We start from the raw sequence: 17,235 nt of genomic DNA on the forward strand, positions 1-17,235 counted from the left end.
CACATGAATTTTTACTGTGTGGAGTTGAATTTAATTTTATTGGTTATGTTTGCAAATATGAAGTAGTCATCATACCTAAAAATTCAAATTGGCTTTAAGTCCAGTTTCATTGTTTTGCCACCATATGATGAACACTAAATTTCATGAGAAATATGATCTGTTCTTTATTAATTTCCTCCTTATACCAATGGCTGGCTCTTTAATAGAAATTGTAGCCTTATCCAATAGAATGGTTTGATACAATAGCAATTATCAAGTAAAATGGTATAATGTATTTTAATATATGTAATTTCTTGAGTTACAAGAAAAATACTCTGAGAGTGACAGATACCTTACTTTTTAAATTTGATCATATTTGTGTGCAACTGGTGTGACTCTCTTCAATCTTTGTCTTTTTCTTGTAAATAGATAATATTGAAGTTCTTAGTAATTTGTAAAAACAAGTAACTAAACTTGTTTATTAGTATGTATTTGCTAATTTATATAATTGATGTTTGCTAATTTCCTAAAGGTATTTAAAGATGCTATTTCCTCCTTTAAACAACTATTTCACTTTTAATTTATGTAAACTATTTCAGTTAATAATATTTATGTATAAAATGTATTAGCAAGACAATGCATTTGGCATAAAAGAAATCTCAAGTTCTGGAAGAGTCATTTATGTTAATTCTGATGTAATGTAAGAAAAATCATTAAATACTTTATTACATATATAGCTAGTAGTTTTTAAGTAGAGTTCATTGCCTTGGAAACTATTGCATCTTTAAATAGATTAATTACTGAGCAAGCTGTCCCATTATAGCTAATTAATGCTGGGTATATTTTACTTCACTTTGAGCAAAAAGCAAAATGAATAATTAATAACTTAATTATTTTGAAAATAAAACCAAGTTATTTTAAATTTTGCTTTAAGGAAGAACAACATGCTAACACATCTGCCAATTATGATGTGGAGCTACTTCATCACAAAGATGCACATGTGGATTTCCTGAAAAGTGGTAAGTAAAGGATGGTGAAAACTATTTTATAAAATCTAACATATGAAAGCATACTAACAACTTTGAGAAGTTTGTCAGTAAGCAAACCTGATGGACAGTAGTACATTTCTCCAAACTTGTTCTTCAATATTATCTATTAATGACCTTGGAACTAGTGTCTATAGTATTACCTATTAATGAAAAAAATAAAAAAATAAAAAAATAAAAAATAAAAAAAAAATAAATAAATAAAAAAGTATTACCTATTAATGACCTAGGAACTCTAGCTACTGGAATCAATACTGAGAAAGATAGCCATGATAGTCATGTCATAGTTTTTCTTTTGCAAGCAAACCAGTTTGGGAAAGCAAAAACAAGAACTGACTTAAAAGAGTGATAGACTTCCAGCTTGCCTGCATGAAAAATTTCAGTCTTGAAATTTAAATTTAAATTCATTTTCTTTCCCCTAAAAATTATTTGAGTCAGTGATCTCATTACTGAAATCATATATTTCTGCAACTGTTTGCAGTTGCAGCATGGTTTGAAGGAGAAAACTGGAGATAGTAGATAAGAATTTTAGCTAACACTTTCCCATCAGATGGCAACATCCCTGTTTCTAGACTTCAGTCTGCACATTTTAATAAATTAAGATACTTATTAGATGAACTGTAATATTCCATCCATTCCTAAAATTCAGTGGCATTGCCTTTAAATTTTGGCATTTGGTTAAATCCTTTGGAATGTTTTCTGTGTAAGTTGATGCTATATGGTTGACTCTGACTATGTTGTATGCATCTTTTCTGAAGTTAGTACCTTCAACCAATCATAACATTTGTTACGTACATAAGGAATCTTGAAATTAATCTAATACAGATTTCTAACATGAGAAAAACTTAAGATAAATGGATGTATTAGTGTTTAACAAAGGAATGTAAAGAACTTGTTTTTGAAAATATAGTATGTGGAAATTACTGAGAACCTGTGAGATAATATCAACTTTTAAAATATTTATTTTTAAAACAAATAATGTTAAGAGTGTTCTTTGTGACACAAAATATTTCTCTAAGATGGTTATTGATTCACCCATTGTATGTATGACACATGGGCACCATGTGTAAAATGCTATAGTGGGGATAGGAACAGGGTGCTGTGGAAACACAGAGTTTGCCTGTGATTATGCCTCCATGAGTTAGGCAAGCTTTATAGAGATGACATTAGAGCTGGGTAGACCTACACTTTAGCCCTCATATCTTATCTAAGCTCCAAATCTACATATTCTACTGCCTAATTACATCTATTAGATGTCTCGCAGGCACCTAAAATGCAACATTCCCAAAACAACTAACAAGCTCTGCCCCTGAACTGGTGTTTTTTTTTTTTTTTTTGTAAAATTTTATTTATTGATTTAGAGTGAATGAGAGGGAGAGACCATGAGCCGGGGGAGGAACTGAGGGAGAGGGGGGAGAAGCAGACTCTGCGGAGCTCAATCCCAGGACCCTGCAATTATGAGCTGAGCTGAAGGCAGATGCTTAACCAGCTGAGTCACCCTCTTGGTCTTCTAATGTTCCCTATCAGTGAATGACCCTGTTGTGTGTCTAGCTATTTAAGGCAGAAACCTCAGTCATCTTTGAGACATCTGTCATTCTTCATATGTAGTCCATCATCACATTTTCTGGATTTTATCTACTAAGTGTCTCTCAAATACATCCATACAACTATATCTCTACTATCATTACCATCTCTCTGATCCAACCTATTAATTTCTTACCTAGTATCCCATAGTCACCCCCTAAATGGTCTCTCTACTCTTGTCTAGCTAGAATAGCTTTCATAATACTAATCCTGACCATGTTCCCCTTAGTTTACAATCCTTTATTGCTTTTCCATTAGCCTTAGGATAAAGACCCAGCTATTTAAATTTCTTAGTAGGCCCTGCATCGCCTGGTCTGTCCTCTTTTCTCCTCACAGTGTACTCCTCTCCTCTGTTTCAGCCATGCAGACCTGAAATTTGAAATTCTTCGTGCTCCCTCCTGTTACAGTATCTTGGCATCTTGCTCAAATACTCTTTCCTTCATTTCTTTAGTTATTTTCTATTATCCTTTTAGACTGAAACTAGTTTTCACTTCTCAAAGAAACCTTCCCTGATGTCTTAAATTAGATCACATATCTGTGCAGATGCTCATGGTACTGTGTACATCTTCAAAGCTTTGTCAACTTTATAGTTTGCATTTGTTCATTATTATTTTATTAACATCTGTTCACTCTATTTTGCTGTAAACTCTGTTAAGGCAAAACAAGCTCACTGTTACATCTTTGTTACATCTTTCTATATATTTACTTTCTAGACCCTTCATTTTATGTTTCCTTTCATGAATTCATTAGGATTCAGTATGATCAGTCGTGTATTTTAGATTCCTGAAGCTTTCTTTCAGTATTTAACCATGTTATCTTATTTAATGGTGTTAGAGCAGTTGTAGAATCTTAAAATTTTTTTTGAAATTTTTGCTGTTGACTTCCAGTGCAGTGACTGAAATGATAAAATTAATTATTGAGAAATTTTGGAGGAAAATTGAATATTTATTTTAATCAGAGCTAGTATCCAAATTCCATTTGGTATTTTTCTAGAAGACTGTATAAAAATAATGTTCTCCCAAAAGTATTTTCTTTTCTAGAGTTTAAACTGTTTTTGAAAGTCTGGGGTAAACAATTTGCAGATTGTGACCTATTTAGTAATGTTTTTCTGGTTTATTCTTAAAGGTGATACCCACATAGGTGGCAGCAGTAGAGAAGGTTCATTTAAGGAAACAATAACATTAAAGTGGTGCACTCCCAGGACAAATAACATTGGTAGGTATTTTAAAGAAATTGAAAGAGAAAAGAATAAACCAAAAGTTCTTAAAGTGTGTGTATGTGTGTGTGTGTGTGTGTGGTTCATTAGTCTGTTTCTTTTTGAATTTTTGGTTTTCATTGTTTTAGGGGCTCAATGAACATTCTTTATCCTCTTTTAATTGTGGAAATATTCCTGTATATTCTCTGAAATCAGTATTTTCTTCCATTTCAGAATTACACTATTGTACTGGCGCTTACCGCATTTCACCTGTAGACGTAAATAGTAGACCTTCTTCCTGCCTTACTAATTTTCTTCTAAATGGTAATTTTCAATATTTAATTGTTTTGTCTGAGAATAATACAAGTGAAATTATTAGTAAGAGATGTGAAAATCTGAACTCTAGAAAGCTCTTTTAAGATAGTCTAAACATATTTTATCTCCCAAAACTCTTCTAAAGTTACATAATTGTGAGTACCCTTTTAGCAGTTTTACTAATGTTTAAAAATAAGATGACTTTATGTCTTTCAGGTTGTTGTATATAAAAAAGTGTTACTTGATATATTTAATTTAAAAATTTGGTTGTTAGAGTCTAAGTTGGGTTTTTTGGGTAGAATAATACAGACTATTTATTTTGGCCTACTGAATTTTGAATTGCATAGTATATATGGGCTTCTTTTTGCACAGTTTACCTTAATCTAAATAAACAGTTTTTTAGTATTATGCCATATGATTCTTTCACATAGGACTTTAAATCTGTGGTTTCCTTGTGTGAAAATTAAAAATTATTAGAGTCCATTTACTAGATTTAAATTCTTAATACCTTTCCCAGTGATTCTTGTGATGAACTAACTTTGAAACCACTGATAGATCAAAATTAAGCAAAATTTCATTATCAGATTATATGAAGTTCAGATTAAATAACCATCGGTAGGGGCACCTGGGTGGCTCAGTTGGTTAGGTGTCTGCCTTCGGCTCAGGTCGTGATCTTGTGGTCCTAGGATCAAGTCCTGCATTGGACTCTCTGCTCAACAGGGAGCCTGCTTCTCCCTCTCATTCTTCCTCTGTGCTCTCTCTCTCTAAAATAAATAAAATCTTAAAAATAAATAACCTTCGGTCATGTGAAATAGAAAGTAGTTATAATAACCATGTTGGTATGTAGGAGGTATTGTGGAATTGAATGGAGACTGCTTTCTCCCCCAAATATTGTGTAGCTTTGGTAATTGGAGAGTTATACAGCAGTTGTCTCACTTTTCTTCTTGATGTCCAGGATAAAAAATTTACTTATAATGTGTGAAGAATGTAACCAAACATTCTGGGATTACAGAAGAAAGGGAGTCCTCCTGTTCTAATAGAAAACTTGGTAACAAAATTTTTCTAAATGTCCAGCTGTGGGGGACAGATTAAGCCATGGCCCACCCAGAAATGGATCCTTTTGCAAAATGAAATGAGGAAGATCTCCGTACTGTTAACAGAGTGACCCCTGGGATATTCTCTAAGTAAAAAACACCACCACCACCAAAACCCCAAAAAAACCCCACCAATTTGCAGATAGTACCCTTTGTGCAAGAAGTGATGCATGTGCTTGTTTTTTCAAAAGAAATAATGGCTAAATAAAGTAAAAAAATAAAAAGACAGTATCAGAATTAAAAAAAAAAAAAGTAGCCAGAGACTACTATACTTATTTTGGAAAACTATGTAATTATGTAAGCTTGGAGTGACCAAGAGAGAAAGCTAAGGCTAGAATTTAGACTTTTAGGACTTGAAATGCAGATATACTGAATTAGCAATGTTGCTTAAAATGTGAGGTTTAATGAAATGAAAAATCTAGAGATAAACATTAAGGGAAAAAATTAGAGCCTATTTGAACTTCATCACTGATAGAGTAATCTTGCTTTTGACAGGTCGTTCTGTTTTATTGGAACAGCCACGAAAGTCAGGTTCCAAAGTCATTAGTCATATGCTTAGTAGCCACGGAGGAGAGATTTTTTTGCATGTCCTTAGCAGTTCTCGATCCATTCTAGAAGATCCACCTTCAATTAGTGAAGGATGTGGAGGCAGAGTTACAGACTACCGGATCACAGTAAGATTCTAATATTGATAAATTTTGTGTTTTGACTCTTGTCACCATTCAGCAAGTACTTATTGAATGCCTATTAACATGCTAAGATCTGTGACAAAATGGGGTTTGGAGAAGTTGCTGATTTATTATTTTAATTAGGTGATCTTTCTTTAACATTTAAAAGAGCTGCTTATCACTGTGTAGTCTTTCTTCTATATTCAGTGTATATCTAGAAGTATACAGATAGCCTTGATACCTGGAATTATAAGAAAGGATGGAAATTGATTTGACTGATATTTCAGTTGGAAGTTTATTTTCTAGTAACTTAATGGCAAATAAAAACATTTCAGTATTTGGTTGCTGCTACTTTGAAATAACATTAAATTTTGGTCACTTAACGGTATATACGAGGAAGTTGTGTCTATTTGGGGTGGAAATTCTATTCTGATTTTAATTTTTCAGTCCCCCTCCCCTCTTTTATATTTGGTATTTCATGGTTATTTACTTTGAGGGAGTTGTGAAAATTAAATGTGATTAATGTATAGGAACATACTTTGTAAGTCACAAAAGTGTATGCTGTAGGTAATGATTTTTGATTAGGCTTTTCTTTATTACTTTTATATCTTTTTTAATAAGAAAACTAATAAGTATTTGTTGTAGAAGATTTAGGGAATATAACAGATGTCTTTTAAAAACAAAGGCTATAAATTACCTATAATTCCATCATCCAAAGATAACCACTGTTAACATTTTGATGTTATGCTTAACCTTTTCCTTTGTCTGTATATGATATAAAAGAGTAAAACTATAGAAGTGAAGAAAAATGAGCGTTTCTGGGCTTTTAAAAAGTAGAAAACTATAAATGCTTTTGTACTTGAGGCTTTCTTCATCTCTACCATAATAAAGGCTGATAGGCTTCATGTTCAGAAGAAGGGAAAAAGATTACTAAGGGGGCTGTCAGAGGAAAAACTATTGCATGTCACAGGGCAGAAGACATCAGGGGAACAGACTATTACATGTAATCCACACTGAGACATTAGGAAATAGTTTCTAATTTTATTTTATTTGGTTATCATTAGGATTTTGGTGAATTTATGAGGGAAAACAGATTAACTCCTTTTCTAGACCCCAGATATAAAATCGATGGAAGTCTTGAGATCCCTTTGGAACGAGCAAAAGATCAGTTAGAAAAACACACCCGTTACTGGCCTATGATCATTTCACAAACCACCATTTTTAACATGCAAGCGGTAAGTATTAAATAGTTTTCAGCCTTTTTTCTAGATTAGTTATATGTTCTTTACAGATGCCATTTCTTGAGCAAAGAATGGAATATATGAGTCTGCTACAGTTAAAGAATTAGAAAATTGAAATGATGGTTATAGGTTATCTCACCATGGTGATGTTTAAAATCAGTTGACGTTCTACCTAGATGCTTTGATATTTGTTTTTCAAGACAGATTTTCTTTTTATTTCTTAAAAAAATTCCAACAGGTAGTTCCATTAGCCAGTGTTATTGTAAAAGAATCTTTGACAGAAGAAGATGTGTTGAACTGTCAAAAAACAATATACAACTTAGTTGATATGGAAAGGAAAAATGATCCTCTACCTATTTCCACAGTTGGTACAAGAGGAAAAGGCCCTAAAAGGTAATTCTTTTTTCTTACATTCTTGATATAGCCCATTTATTTGATATATACTGTTTTTAAAGCTAAATTATTCCATGTGTAAATTATATGGTTGGATATATATATATATACACACACACACACACACGCACACATATATGATTGAGGTGAGATGGTATAAAATCTAGAATAGCAGAATTGGATTTTATAACTTAGAATCACATCGTGAACTGTCTAAAGAAGAAAAAGTCCATGTTTAATGATTCCTTTTAGTTTATTTTACCAGTAGCAAGTGCCACTTCAATATTGTTTAAAGAGTATTTCTCAGAACCTTATTTTAAATCTTTACTTCAGAGATGAACAATACCGTATCATGTGGAATGAATTAGAAACTCTTGTCAGAGCTCATATCAACAACTCGGAGAAACATCAGAGAGTCTTGGAATGTCTGATGGCATGTAGGAGCAAACCCCCAGAAGAAGAAGAACGAAAGAAACGAGGAAGAAAGAGGGAGGACAAAGAGGACAAATCAGAGAAAGCAGTGAAAGATTATGAACAGGAAAAATCTTGGCAAGATTCAGAGAGGTGACTTGTTGATAATATAGTATCATGGTGTCTTTTGGCATGTCACATGCTACGTATAGCACATTCAAACCATTCATAAAATATATGTTTATTTTGTTTTAACTATGATTTTATCATTTTTAAAATTTAAAATGTCATGGGGTTAAGAGTTGTAGGGACATGTAGGTGGCTCATTTGGTTAAGCATCTGACTCTTGGTTTCAGGTCAGGTCATGGTCTCAGGGTTGTGAGGTGGAGCCCCTTGTCAGGCTCCACATCCAGCCTCCCTCTCCCTCTACTCCTCCCACCCTACCCCTATGGGCAGACACTCTCGCAAAAAAAAAAAAAAAGAAAAAAAGAGTTGTAATTCTTTTTTACTGTTGGGGCAAAGGTAGTGTTTAATTTTTTCTTAACTTCTGAAAATCATAATATACCATATTTGGTATCTATTCACTTTATGTGTTATGAATATCACAGACATGTTTTTATTTCTTTGTTCAATAAATACTAAATGCCAATGAGGCATTTATTTTTTTTTTTTAAGATTTTTAATTTATTCATACGAGACAGAGAGAGAGGGGGGCAGTGACACAGGGCAGAGGGAGAAGCAGGCCCCATGCAGGGAGCCCGATGTGAGACTTGAACCCTGGACTCCAGGATCACACCCTGGGCGGAAGGCAGGCGCTAAACTGCTGAGCCACCCAGGGATTCCCCCTAGTCAGGCATTTAGTGTAAGATTATTGCCCTGGAAGAACATACGGTCTTATGGTAGAGATAGAAATGTAAGTCATTGAGTATAGCAAAGTGTGGAAGGTGCTGTTATAAAAATAGACACAGGATGTCCTTGAAAAATAGAGGAAGAGCATAGTTTTACTTCTGAAAACCTTCCTCAGGGGGATCCCTGGGTGGCTCAGCGGTTTGGTGCCTGCCTTTGGCCCAGGGTGTGATCCTGGAGACCCGGGATCGAGTCCCACATTAGGCTCCCTGCATGGAGCCTGCTTCTCCCTCTGCCTGTGTCTCTGCCTCCCTCTCTCTCTCTCTTTCTCTCTCTCTCTGTCTCTCATGAATAAATAAAATCTTAAAAAAAAAAAATTACCAGGCCTTATCTTTCAAAAAAAAAAAAAACCTTCCTCAGTAATATACTCTTTTTCCTTAGTTTGTGATTTATATGGTAATGTCAAGGTTAAATTTTAAAAAACATTAAAAGTAATAAAGGCTTCTAAATAAAAATATCATAACTTTTCAGCTGGTTTTGTCTTACATCTCCTTGCCAGAAATCAGGCAAAGAATCAGGTAAATACTATGATGGCAATATTAGTAAGTCCCTTAAAAACAAAACAGAACTTACTATGGAAAATTTCAAACATATACAACAATAGAACAAATAGTTACTCATTTATTTTTAACAATTCATGGCAGATCTTATTTCATATATTCCACAACCACTCACCTCACCACTCCCACCATCACTCCACCCACATGGGAATATTTTGAACTAATTCTAGAAATCATATCATTTCATCCAAAAATAAGTAGAACATTTTATTCTCTTTGACCATAGAAATTCATTTCTTTCTTAGGGCTGCTGAACTTCTGAAACAGAATTAGCTCACTTTAAAAAGGGGGCGGGGGGAAGTATTCTTGTTTAGACACCACTGATCTTTTAAGTATTCTGAAAGTTTCTGTTTTCCGATGAAACTCAAAATGAGCATGGAGTTTAGTTCTTAATTTGTGAAATGTGAATACATTCCCACAGCACATCAACTAGAGCACAAATGGTAGTAGATTTCTTAATCTTATTTGTAAATTGAAATAGGATTTTAACATTTCTTCCAAAGATGACATTTCTGTCATCTTTAATTTTAACTTAAATTTTCTGCCCATGTTTTATTTTACAGAGAACTATATTACTGAATTATTACATTATTATGATGAAGGAAAAGGGAAACTTTGTATTTAATTCATTAAGTTCTCTTACCTGATTTTAGGTTGAGGTTTATCTTTTGATTAGTTTCTAGGTTTCCTCTGACAGCTTATCTTTTTTTAAAAGTAATTTGCAAAGTCTAGTTTAATTATTGAACCAGTCAGATTTTTTAAAATTTAAACTTTAAATTTTATTGTTTGTCCCTCTAAAAGATTAAAAGGAATCCTGGAACGTGGAAAAGAAGAATTGGCTGAAGCTGAAATTATAAAAGATTCGCCTGATTCCCCAGAACCTCCAAACAAAAAGCCCCTTGTCGACATGGATGAAACTCCACCAGTAGAAAAATCAAAAGGTAGGGTAGAGGGGCACCTGGGTGGTTCAGTGGTTGAGCGTCTGCCTTTGGCTCAGGTCGTGATCCTGGGGTCCTGGAATTGAGTCCTGCATTGAGCTCCCTATGGGGAGCCTGCTTCTCTCTCTGGCCTATATTTTCTGCTTCTCTCTCTCTCTCTCTGAGTCTCTCATGAATAAATAAAATAATTTTTAAAAAAAGAAAAAAAGAGTAGAACTATGGTAGTAACTGTGTGTGTAAAAAGTTTTCCAATTTAGTTTGTTTTCTGCAGTGTCATTTAATAATTGTTGCATATATGAGGAAGAACTACTAAACTATTCCTGGATGCTGTTTGGGAGATTCTCTTTACAGCCTTGGAAAATACAGGCAGAAAAATCTATTTGTTGGCATTAAAGGAAAGGTAGTGTCATACCTTCATTAAAGAAGCCGTTGGAAAATAAGTACTTCTACTGTAAAGTCTGTATTTTAGGAAATTTTAATTATGTAAACTTGAATTCATTTATGTTCTGACTCTATACTAAGTATGCTAGGTTTGTTGAAGACAAACTCTTTTCCTTAAACTCCTTCTGAACTTAAGGAAATATCTAATATTACCCGCCTACAGTGTGGTGTCACTGAGTGAGTTTCAGTAAAGGTATTATAAGTAATGTTTTCATTGTGAAAAAGCCACAATATTTTCATTTCATTTTATCTCTTATTTATCAACTCAAATGTTTAATTTCTTCTTGAAGGAATTCTGGGTATCAGAGATATGAATTGGGTTTGGGGGCTCCTGAAATTGTAGACTTAGTTGTCTTGAAGATAAATTAGATTTAGTCTTTTTAGGATAAATGGCAAATGGTGTAACAAAAGATTGTCTTGTTTTTTGCCACTATGCCTCTCTTAAGGCAAGAACACCTGGGGTCTGGACATATGATCTTTGGCATCTCATCCTAGGGAAAGCCTTATTTTTTGTATACTCCTCCTGTATATATAATGCCTTGTTTATTTTTTGCCTATATATATGTCTTGTTTATTTTTTGTATACTCTTCCTGTATATATAATGTGATACATGTAAATACTCTCCATTAACTGATTTCTTTGAAATCAGTCACATGTCCTAAGTCACATGTCTCTTCAAGAGCAATCTTGTACTTGCCTTTCAGGCATTTGCCAGGGTGCCTAGAAAATAAATAAATGTCTTGATAAATTATTCTATTTCTTACAGGCCAAAATATACCAGTTGATTAGGATGACAAATTTAGGTTTAATTTAAACAATGCTTCGATGTTCCTTGGAAAATAGAATTGTAAAAATTATTTATTAGTGGCAAAGAGTTACAAGCAACCAAAACACTATTAGTAAGAAAATAACTAAGTAACAGTGTCCATAGGGTGGAATTTGTATAGCTCAAGAATAATGATTATTGTTCCTTCTTGCTAATGTGTATCATTCAGATTTCAACTCAAGTCATTTTTCAGGAAAGACTTCCCTAACCTCCATTCATAATTAAGTTAGGTGCTTCGATTGCATCCCAGGATTACACAGGGGTAGCACTTAAGAGTCCTGCACTGACATTGCTTGACATCTTGCCTCTACTACTACTTTGAAACATTTTAAAAGATTGGGCTTTTTATTTTTTAAGTAGGATCTATGCCCAGTGTGGGACTTGAACTCACGGCCCCCAGACCAAGAGTCTCATGCTCTATGAACTGAGTCAGCCAGGTGCCCAAAATGCTGGGGCTTTTTAAAATTTACTGTTCTATTACTACCACTCAATTTCCTGGCCCATAGTAAAAGTTCAGCTATTACTTGTTGAATGAGTAAATGAATGAAAATAGAAGGTAAAGGGAAAAAAAAGCAGCCTGCAAAGCCATTTATACCATGATCTCCATTTTATTTTTAAAAAGAAGTTTGTATACACACTTAAACCGCGCTTTTCACTTTATTTCTTTGTCACTTTAAATTAAATTAAATAGATTGCTAATGCTTCACGCAGGAGGCACTGTATAGAGTGGCCGGAATGAGAAGCAACTTGGTTGCAAATTGCTGTTTTCAAACCTTGTAACTTTCCTTTCAAGGCTAGTACTTGAAATTTGTTTTTTCTTCCATTCTGTTTTAAAACCTAAGTCACATATCTCTTCTGATCAGCGAATTTTATGGGCCTTTTTTTATATACTTGAGTTTCATTTGTTTTGGAAAATGACTTCCCAAGACTCTCCAAAATGAATTTTGTGCCTGATGTATACTCTACATGGGCTATTCCAAACAAGCCCTCTAGATTTGGTGAAAATCTCTTCAGCTCTCTTTGTATGATGCAATAACCGAAAAACCAAAATGTAATTTTCTTGATATAGATTGGCCTTGAAGAATGACTGGAATATTTAAAGTTGTTAGAGCAGTGGTATTATGGATGATTTTATTTCCTCTTTTATATGTTGTTTTCTAGATTTTATCTAATGAACCTGTATTAGTTTTATAATAAGAAAAAAAAAAAAGAAAAGAAAAGGAAAAAAAAAGAAAAGACTTGTTAATATAGTTTTGGAAAATGTACATGCAATCATTTAACCTCTTTTTTGGTGTGCAATTCTGTGAGTTTAGGCAGTGTATACAGTTGCAGGACAACCCACATCACAATCAGGGTATAAAAAAACAGTTCCATCACTCAAAAGATTCTCTAGTACTGCACCTTTGGGTTTTGTTTTGTTTTGTTTTTAAAAAAAGATTCTATTTATTTATTCATGAGAAACAGAGAGGTAGAGACACAGGCAGAGGGGGAAAAGCAGGCTCCATGCAGGGAGCCCGACGTGGGACTTGGTCCCAGGTCTCTGGGATTATGCCCTGGGCTGAAGGCAGCGCTAAACCACTGAGCTACCCAGGCTGCCCAGGACTGCGCCTTTGTAATCATCCTACACTCCCCTTACCCCCAGCCCCTCATAACCATTGATGTTTTCTCAAGGCAGCATACTTTATAATTTCATTAATATGTCATTCTGAAAAAGGCACAAAGTATGCTGCCTTTTGAGGTTGGCCTATTTAACATAGCATAATGCATTTGAGATTCATCTGCATTGTGTGTTTGTCAATGGGTTTTTTATCCCATTGAAATAACTAGCTATATTAGAATCTACCAACTCATTTTTCCAAACTGGCTGTATCATTGTGCATTCCCAGCAGCAATTAATGAGAGTTCTGGTTGTTCTGCATTCTTGAGAGCAGTTGTTGGATTTTTTTTTTCTCTTCTATTAGGTTATATAGTAGTATTTCATTGTGGTTCGAATTCCTATTTCCCTCATGACTGATGGTGGTGAGCCTCGTTCCAATTCCTTTTGTTCCATCCGTACATATTTATTTAATAATAAAGGGATCATTCAGGTGTTGTGGTTATATTTAATTGGGCTGAGGGTTTTTTGTTGGATTTTGAGAATTCTTTATTTTTTCTGAATACAAATGCTTTGTTGAGTATGTGATTCGGCAGTATTTTCTTCCAGTCTGGTTTGTCTTTCTCCTAACAGTGACTTTTGTAGAGCAGTTTTCAATTTTGATGATGTCCAGTATGTAAAAAAAAATTTTTATGGTTATGCTGTTGGTGTTATCTATAAGAAATCTTTGCCCAAAGTCACATGAGTTTGTTCCTACATATTCTTTAAGGAGTTCTGTACTTTTAGATTTTACATTTAGGCCATGATCCATTTTGAGTTTGTTTTTTTTTTATTTTTTCCATATGGTGTAAGATATGAGTCAATGTTCTTTTTTTTTTTTTTTTTTTTATGTAATGTCCTAATTGTTCCAGCAGCATTTGTGAAAAGACTACTTTTTCTTCATTGAGTTGCCTTTGTATGTTTATCAGATACCAGTTGATTTTATATGTGAGAGTTTATTTCTGGGTTTTCTGTTCCATTGGTCCATGTATCTTTCCTTTTGCCAATATGATACTTTTATGATCACTATTAGCAGAGTCTTAAAATCAGGTAGTGGGTTTTCTTTATTCTACTTTTCAAAATTGTTTTGGCTGTGCTAGTGCTTTGCCTTTTTCTCATATTATACAGGAAAGAGAAATTTGTTACAAATTTGGCCTTTGGTTAGCATCTGGGAAATTGGCTTTTAAAACATTCCCTAAATGATGATGTTATTTGGTCTTACATCTGAACTGAACACTTGCTTTCCACCTGAGAGTCTGGACTTTTGGTAATTGTAGTTTGGTGGAGAACGCCCTTGTGTCCAGCTCTTAATAAAAACCCAGGATTCTGGGGATCCCTGGGTGGCCCCGCAGTTTGGTGCCTGCCTTTGGCCCAGGGCGTGATCCTGGAGTCCTAGAATCAAGTCCCACATCGGGCTCCCTGCCTGGAGCCTGCTTCTCCCTCTGCCTATGTCTCTGCCTCTCTCTGTGTGTCTCTCATGAATAAATAAATAAAACATTTTAAAAACAAACAAACCCAGGATTCTGAATCTTACACGGGCTTTCCCTGAAAAAATTTTGTGCCCACATGGCTACATTTTTGCTGCTGGAGGGACTGTGCCCTTGGTGTAAACCCCTACTGTAGGGAGAGAGCATAGAAAGCCTGCAAGTGGATTCTTCTGTCCTTTGCTTAGTGTATCTTTTGCTGTTACTGATCTGGCTGTGTATCCTTACCCTGTTGCAGCAGTGATTTTTAGTTCAGACTATAACTTTATGTTTAATTACTTGAATCCTTCCAGCAAATCACCAGACTAGTAGTCTTGGGGTATTGGTGACCCCTAAACATTTAGAATAAAGGAAGGATTATATTGCTTTAATTGTATAAAATGAACAATGGAATTAAAGGTAAGTTTTTTAAATTTGTAAATCTTGAAGTAATGAATTATTCTGCCCTTTTCCTCTTCTTTTACATGTAACAGGGCCAGTGTCTTTATTATCCCTATGGAGTAATAGAATCAATACTGCCAATTCCAGAAAACATCAGGAGTTTGCTGGACGTTTGAACTCTGTTAATAACAGAGCTGAATTATATCAACATCTTAAAGAGGAAAATGGGTCTGTATTACATATTGTAGAAGCTGGTTTTGCTAATTGCTTTATTAAAAATTAAAGTAGTAATCACTGCTGTTGTGTTCAGCGATTTTTATTACTAATATGATAAGTTGATACATGTTACCTATAAAGAGAAAAAATTAACTTCTTTGATTCTTGGTACTTATAAAAGACTTGATTATATTGATTAGAACCCTGAAAGTATTTACTCCTTAGAGCATTTCATTGCTCAGTAGACATCATAGACGGAAATATCGGGGAACACTTAATGTACAATTCTGAATCTTACAAAAAAAATAGAGGAGAAAAAAATAGGGGAGAAATACCTTTCTATCAAGTAATACAGTATTAGGAGTGTTGATTTTAATTGAATAAGTCTCAGTTCTGATTATTGTAATATCCTTTTTGGAAGACCTCTTGAAAATGTATTGGTAAATGAGTTTATTTAGCAGAAAAGGAAATAAATTTTTGGCAAAATGGTAGGGGTTTTTTTCCCTTTGCTTTAAGCTTGACGAGTTATCATAGAAAAAGTGACCTTTGAAATGAAACCTTGGCAAGATTAGTTTATTTCTCTGAGCTTCAATTTTCATTCATCTGCGAAACAAGGGAGGCAGGATAACCAGAGGGACCCTAATTATAGTCCTTTTCTAGAGGACTGATGTTCTTTTGTCCTATGAATATATAAACTTTAATTTCGTGTGAAAGTTGGAGAAAAAATATGAGTAGTTACTGAACATTTTACTTTACCAGCTCATTTTTTCTTCTGTTTTTCAGAATGGAGACAGCAGAAAATGGCAAAGCCAGCCGGCAGTGAAGAATGACTTGAAGAACTAAAATTTACTATATTGCATACATATTTTGGGCAGAATTTGATATAAGTACTTTTACAGCAAGATTGTATAGTTACGTTGCCTGGACTGGTTTTTACATTTTTAAAATATTTCAACTAACTTTATCTTTTTTGTATTAATTGTAAAATTGGCACATATATCAAAAAATATACATTTGAAATTTGTCCTCCCAAATCACACAAATTTATTTTATGGTAAAAGGATGTTCCCTCTCGAAATGTTTTTTAAAAAATTCTTAGGCTTCTCTTTGCCAAATAAAACTATTAAAATTTCTGAAATGTAAAATATTGGGAGTATTCTTTTAGAAGAAAGATAGTTCATTTAATGACTAACAATTTTTAAAAATTAAAACTATCAGGATTTAGGTGAGATTTGCAATATTTGATATAAAATCTTTCCTGTTAGTCTGCAACATATACAGTGCTTTTCCAAATAAGAATGTTGTTTTTGTTTATTTTATATTTTACTTTAAATTATTTTGTGTATGTATTGGCCTTTTAAAAGCAGAATTTGTGTTTACCCATTTGAATAATGTTGCAGGTTTTTTTCCTGCTAAAAATGTACTGTCCATTGACTTTTCATATTGAAAACATAAAGATTACTTCATAGACTTAGAAGAAGACTTAGAAGAAAAGAAAGATACTAGGTTGTTTTTTAGCCCAGAATAGAATCTTGATCTCCTTACCTCTCAGAAATGTCATGGTTGTATGGTCTATGTTTGATCAGACTTCTTGTGCTTCTTCAGCTAGAGGCTCATAACATGCTACAAGAAACATGTTTCAGTGTTGAATGCTAATTCTAGGCTTGTCATTTTTCTTTGAGAGTTTGGTAGAGGAGGACAAAAGCTTTGTTTAAACATAGAGATTCAGTATTTTCTATTAAAACTACTGGTGTTTGAACAAGGGTTCGGCAGGCTCCCTTGTCAAGCCAGTGAAATTTACATTGCTCTCTCTTATCAACTCCTGTGTTGGTCTCAGCCCTGTCCTCTCCACTAAGATAGAGCCATTTTTATCCTTACCACCATGTGTAAATCCTACACAAGAATGGGCAGGCCTGAAAATTT

At 33.9% G+C, this 17,235-nt stretch overlaps 1 protein-coding gene across 4 annotated transcripts in view; it reads left to right on the forward strand.

The window, feature by feature from the left end:
- Positions 1 to 16,457, forward strand: part of INTS13 (integrator complex subunit 13) — a 29,229-nt gene extending 12,772 nt beyond the window's left edge. For all 4 annotated transcript variants that reach the window (XM_025455434.3, XM_025455436.3, XM_025455438.3 and 1 more), the window contains 10 exons: positions 914 to 998; positions 3,735 to 3,824; positions 4,039 to 4,128; positions 5,709 to 5,887; positions 6,946 to 7,116; positions 7,361 to 7,515; positions 7,849 to 8,079; positions 10,194 to 10,333; positions 15,189 to 15,324; positions 16,096 to 16,457. In XM_025455434.3, coding sequence (XP_025311219.1) covers positions 914 to 998; positions 3,735 to 3,824; positions 4,039 to 4,128; positions 5,709 to 5,887; positions 6,946 to 7,116; positions 7,361 to 7,515; positions 7,849 to 8,079; positions 10,194 to 10,333; positions 15,189 to 15,324; positions 16,096 to 16,135 — 1,317 coding nt within the window. In that variant the 3' untranslated portion in view covers positions 16,136 to 16,457. The remainder of the gene's footprint in view (positions 1 to 913; positions 999 to 3,734; positions 3,825 to 4,038; positions 4,129 to 5,708; positions 5,888 to 6,945; positions 7,117 to 7,360; positions 7,516 to 7,848; positions 8,080 to 10,193; positions 10,334 to 15,188; positions 15,325 to 16,095) is intronic.
- The last annotated feature ends 778 nt before the right edge of the window (positions 16,458 to 17,235 follow it).

The sequence above is a fragment of the Canis lupus genome, chromosome 27 (assembly GCF_003254725.2).
Source record: "Canis lupus dingo isolate Sandy chromosome 27, ASM325472v2, whole genome shotgun sequence".
NCBI classification, from domain to species: domain Eukaryota; kingdom Metazoa; phylum Chordata; class Mammalia; order Carnivora; family Canidae; genus Canis; species Canis lupus.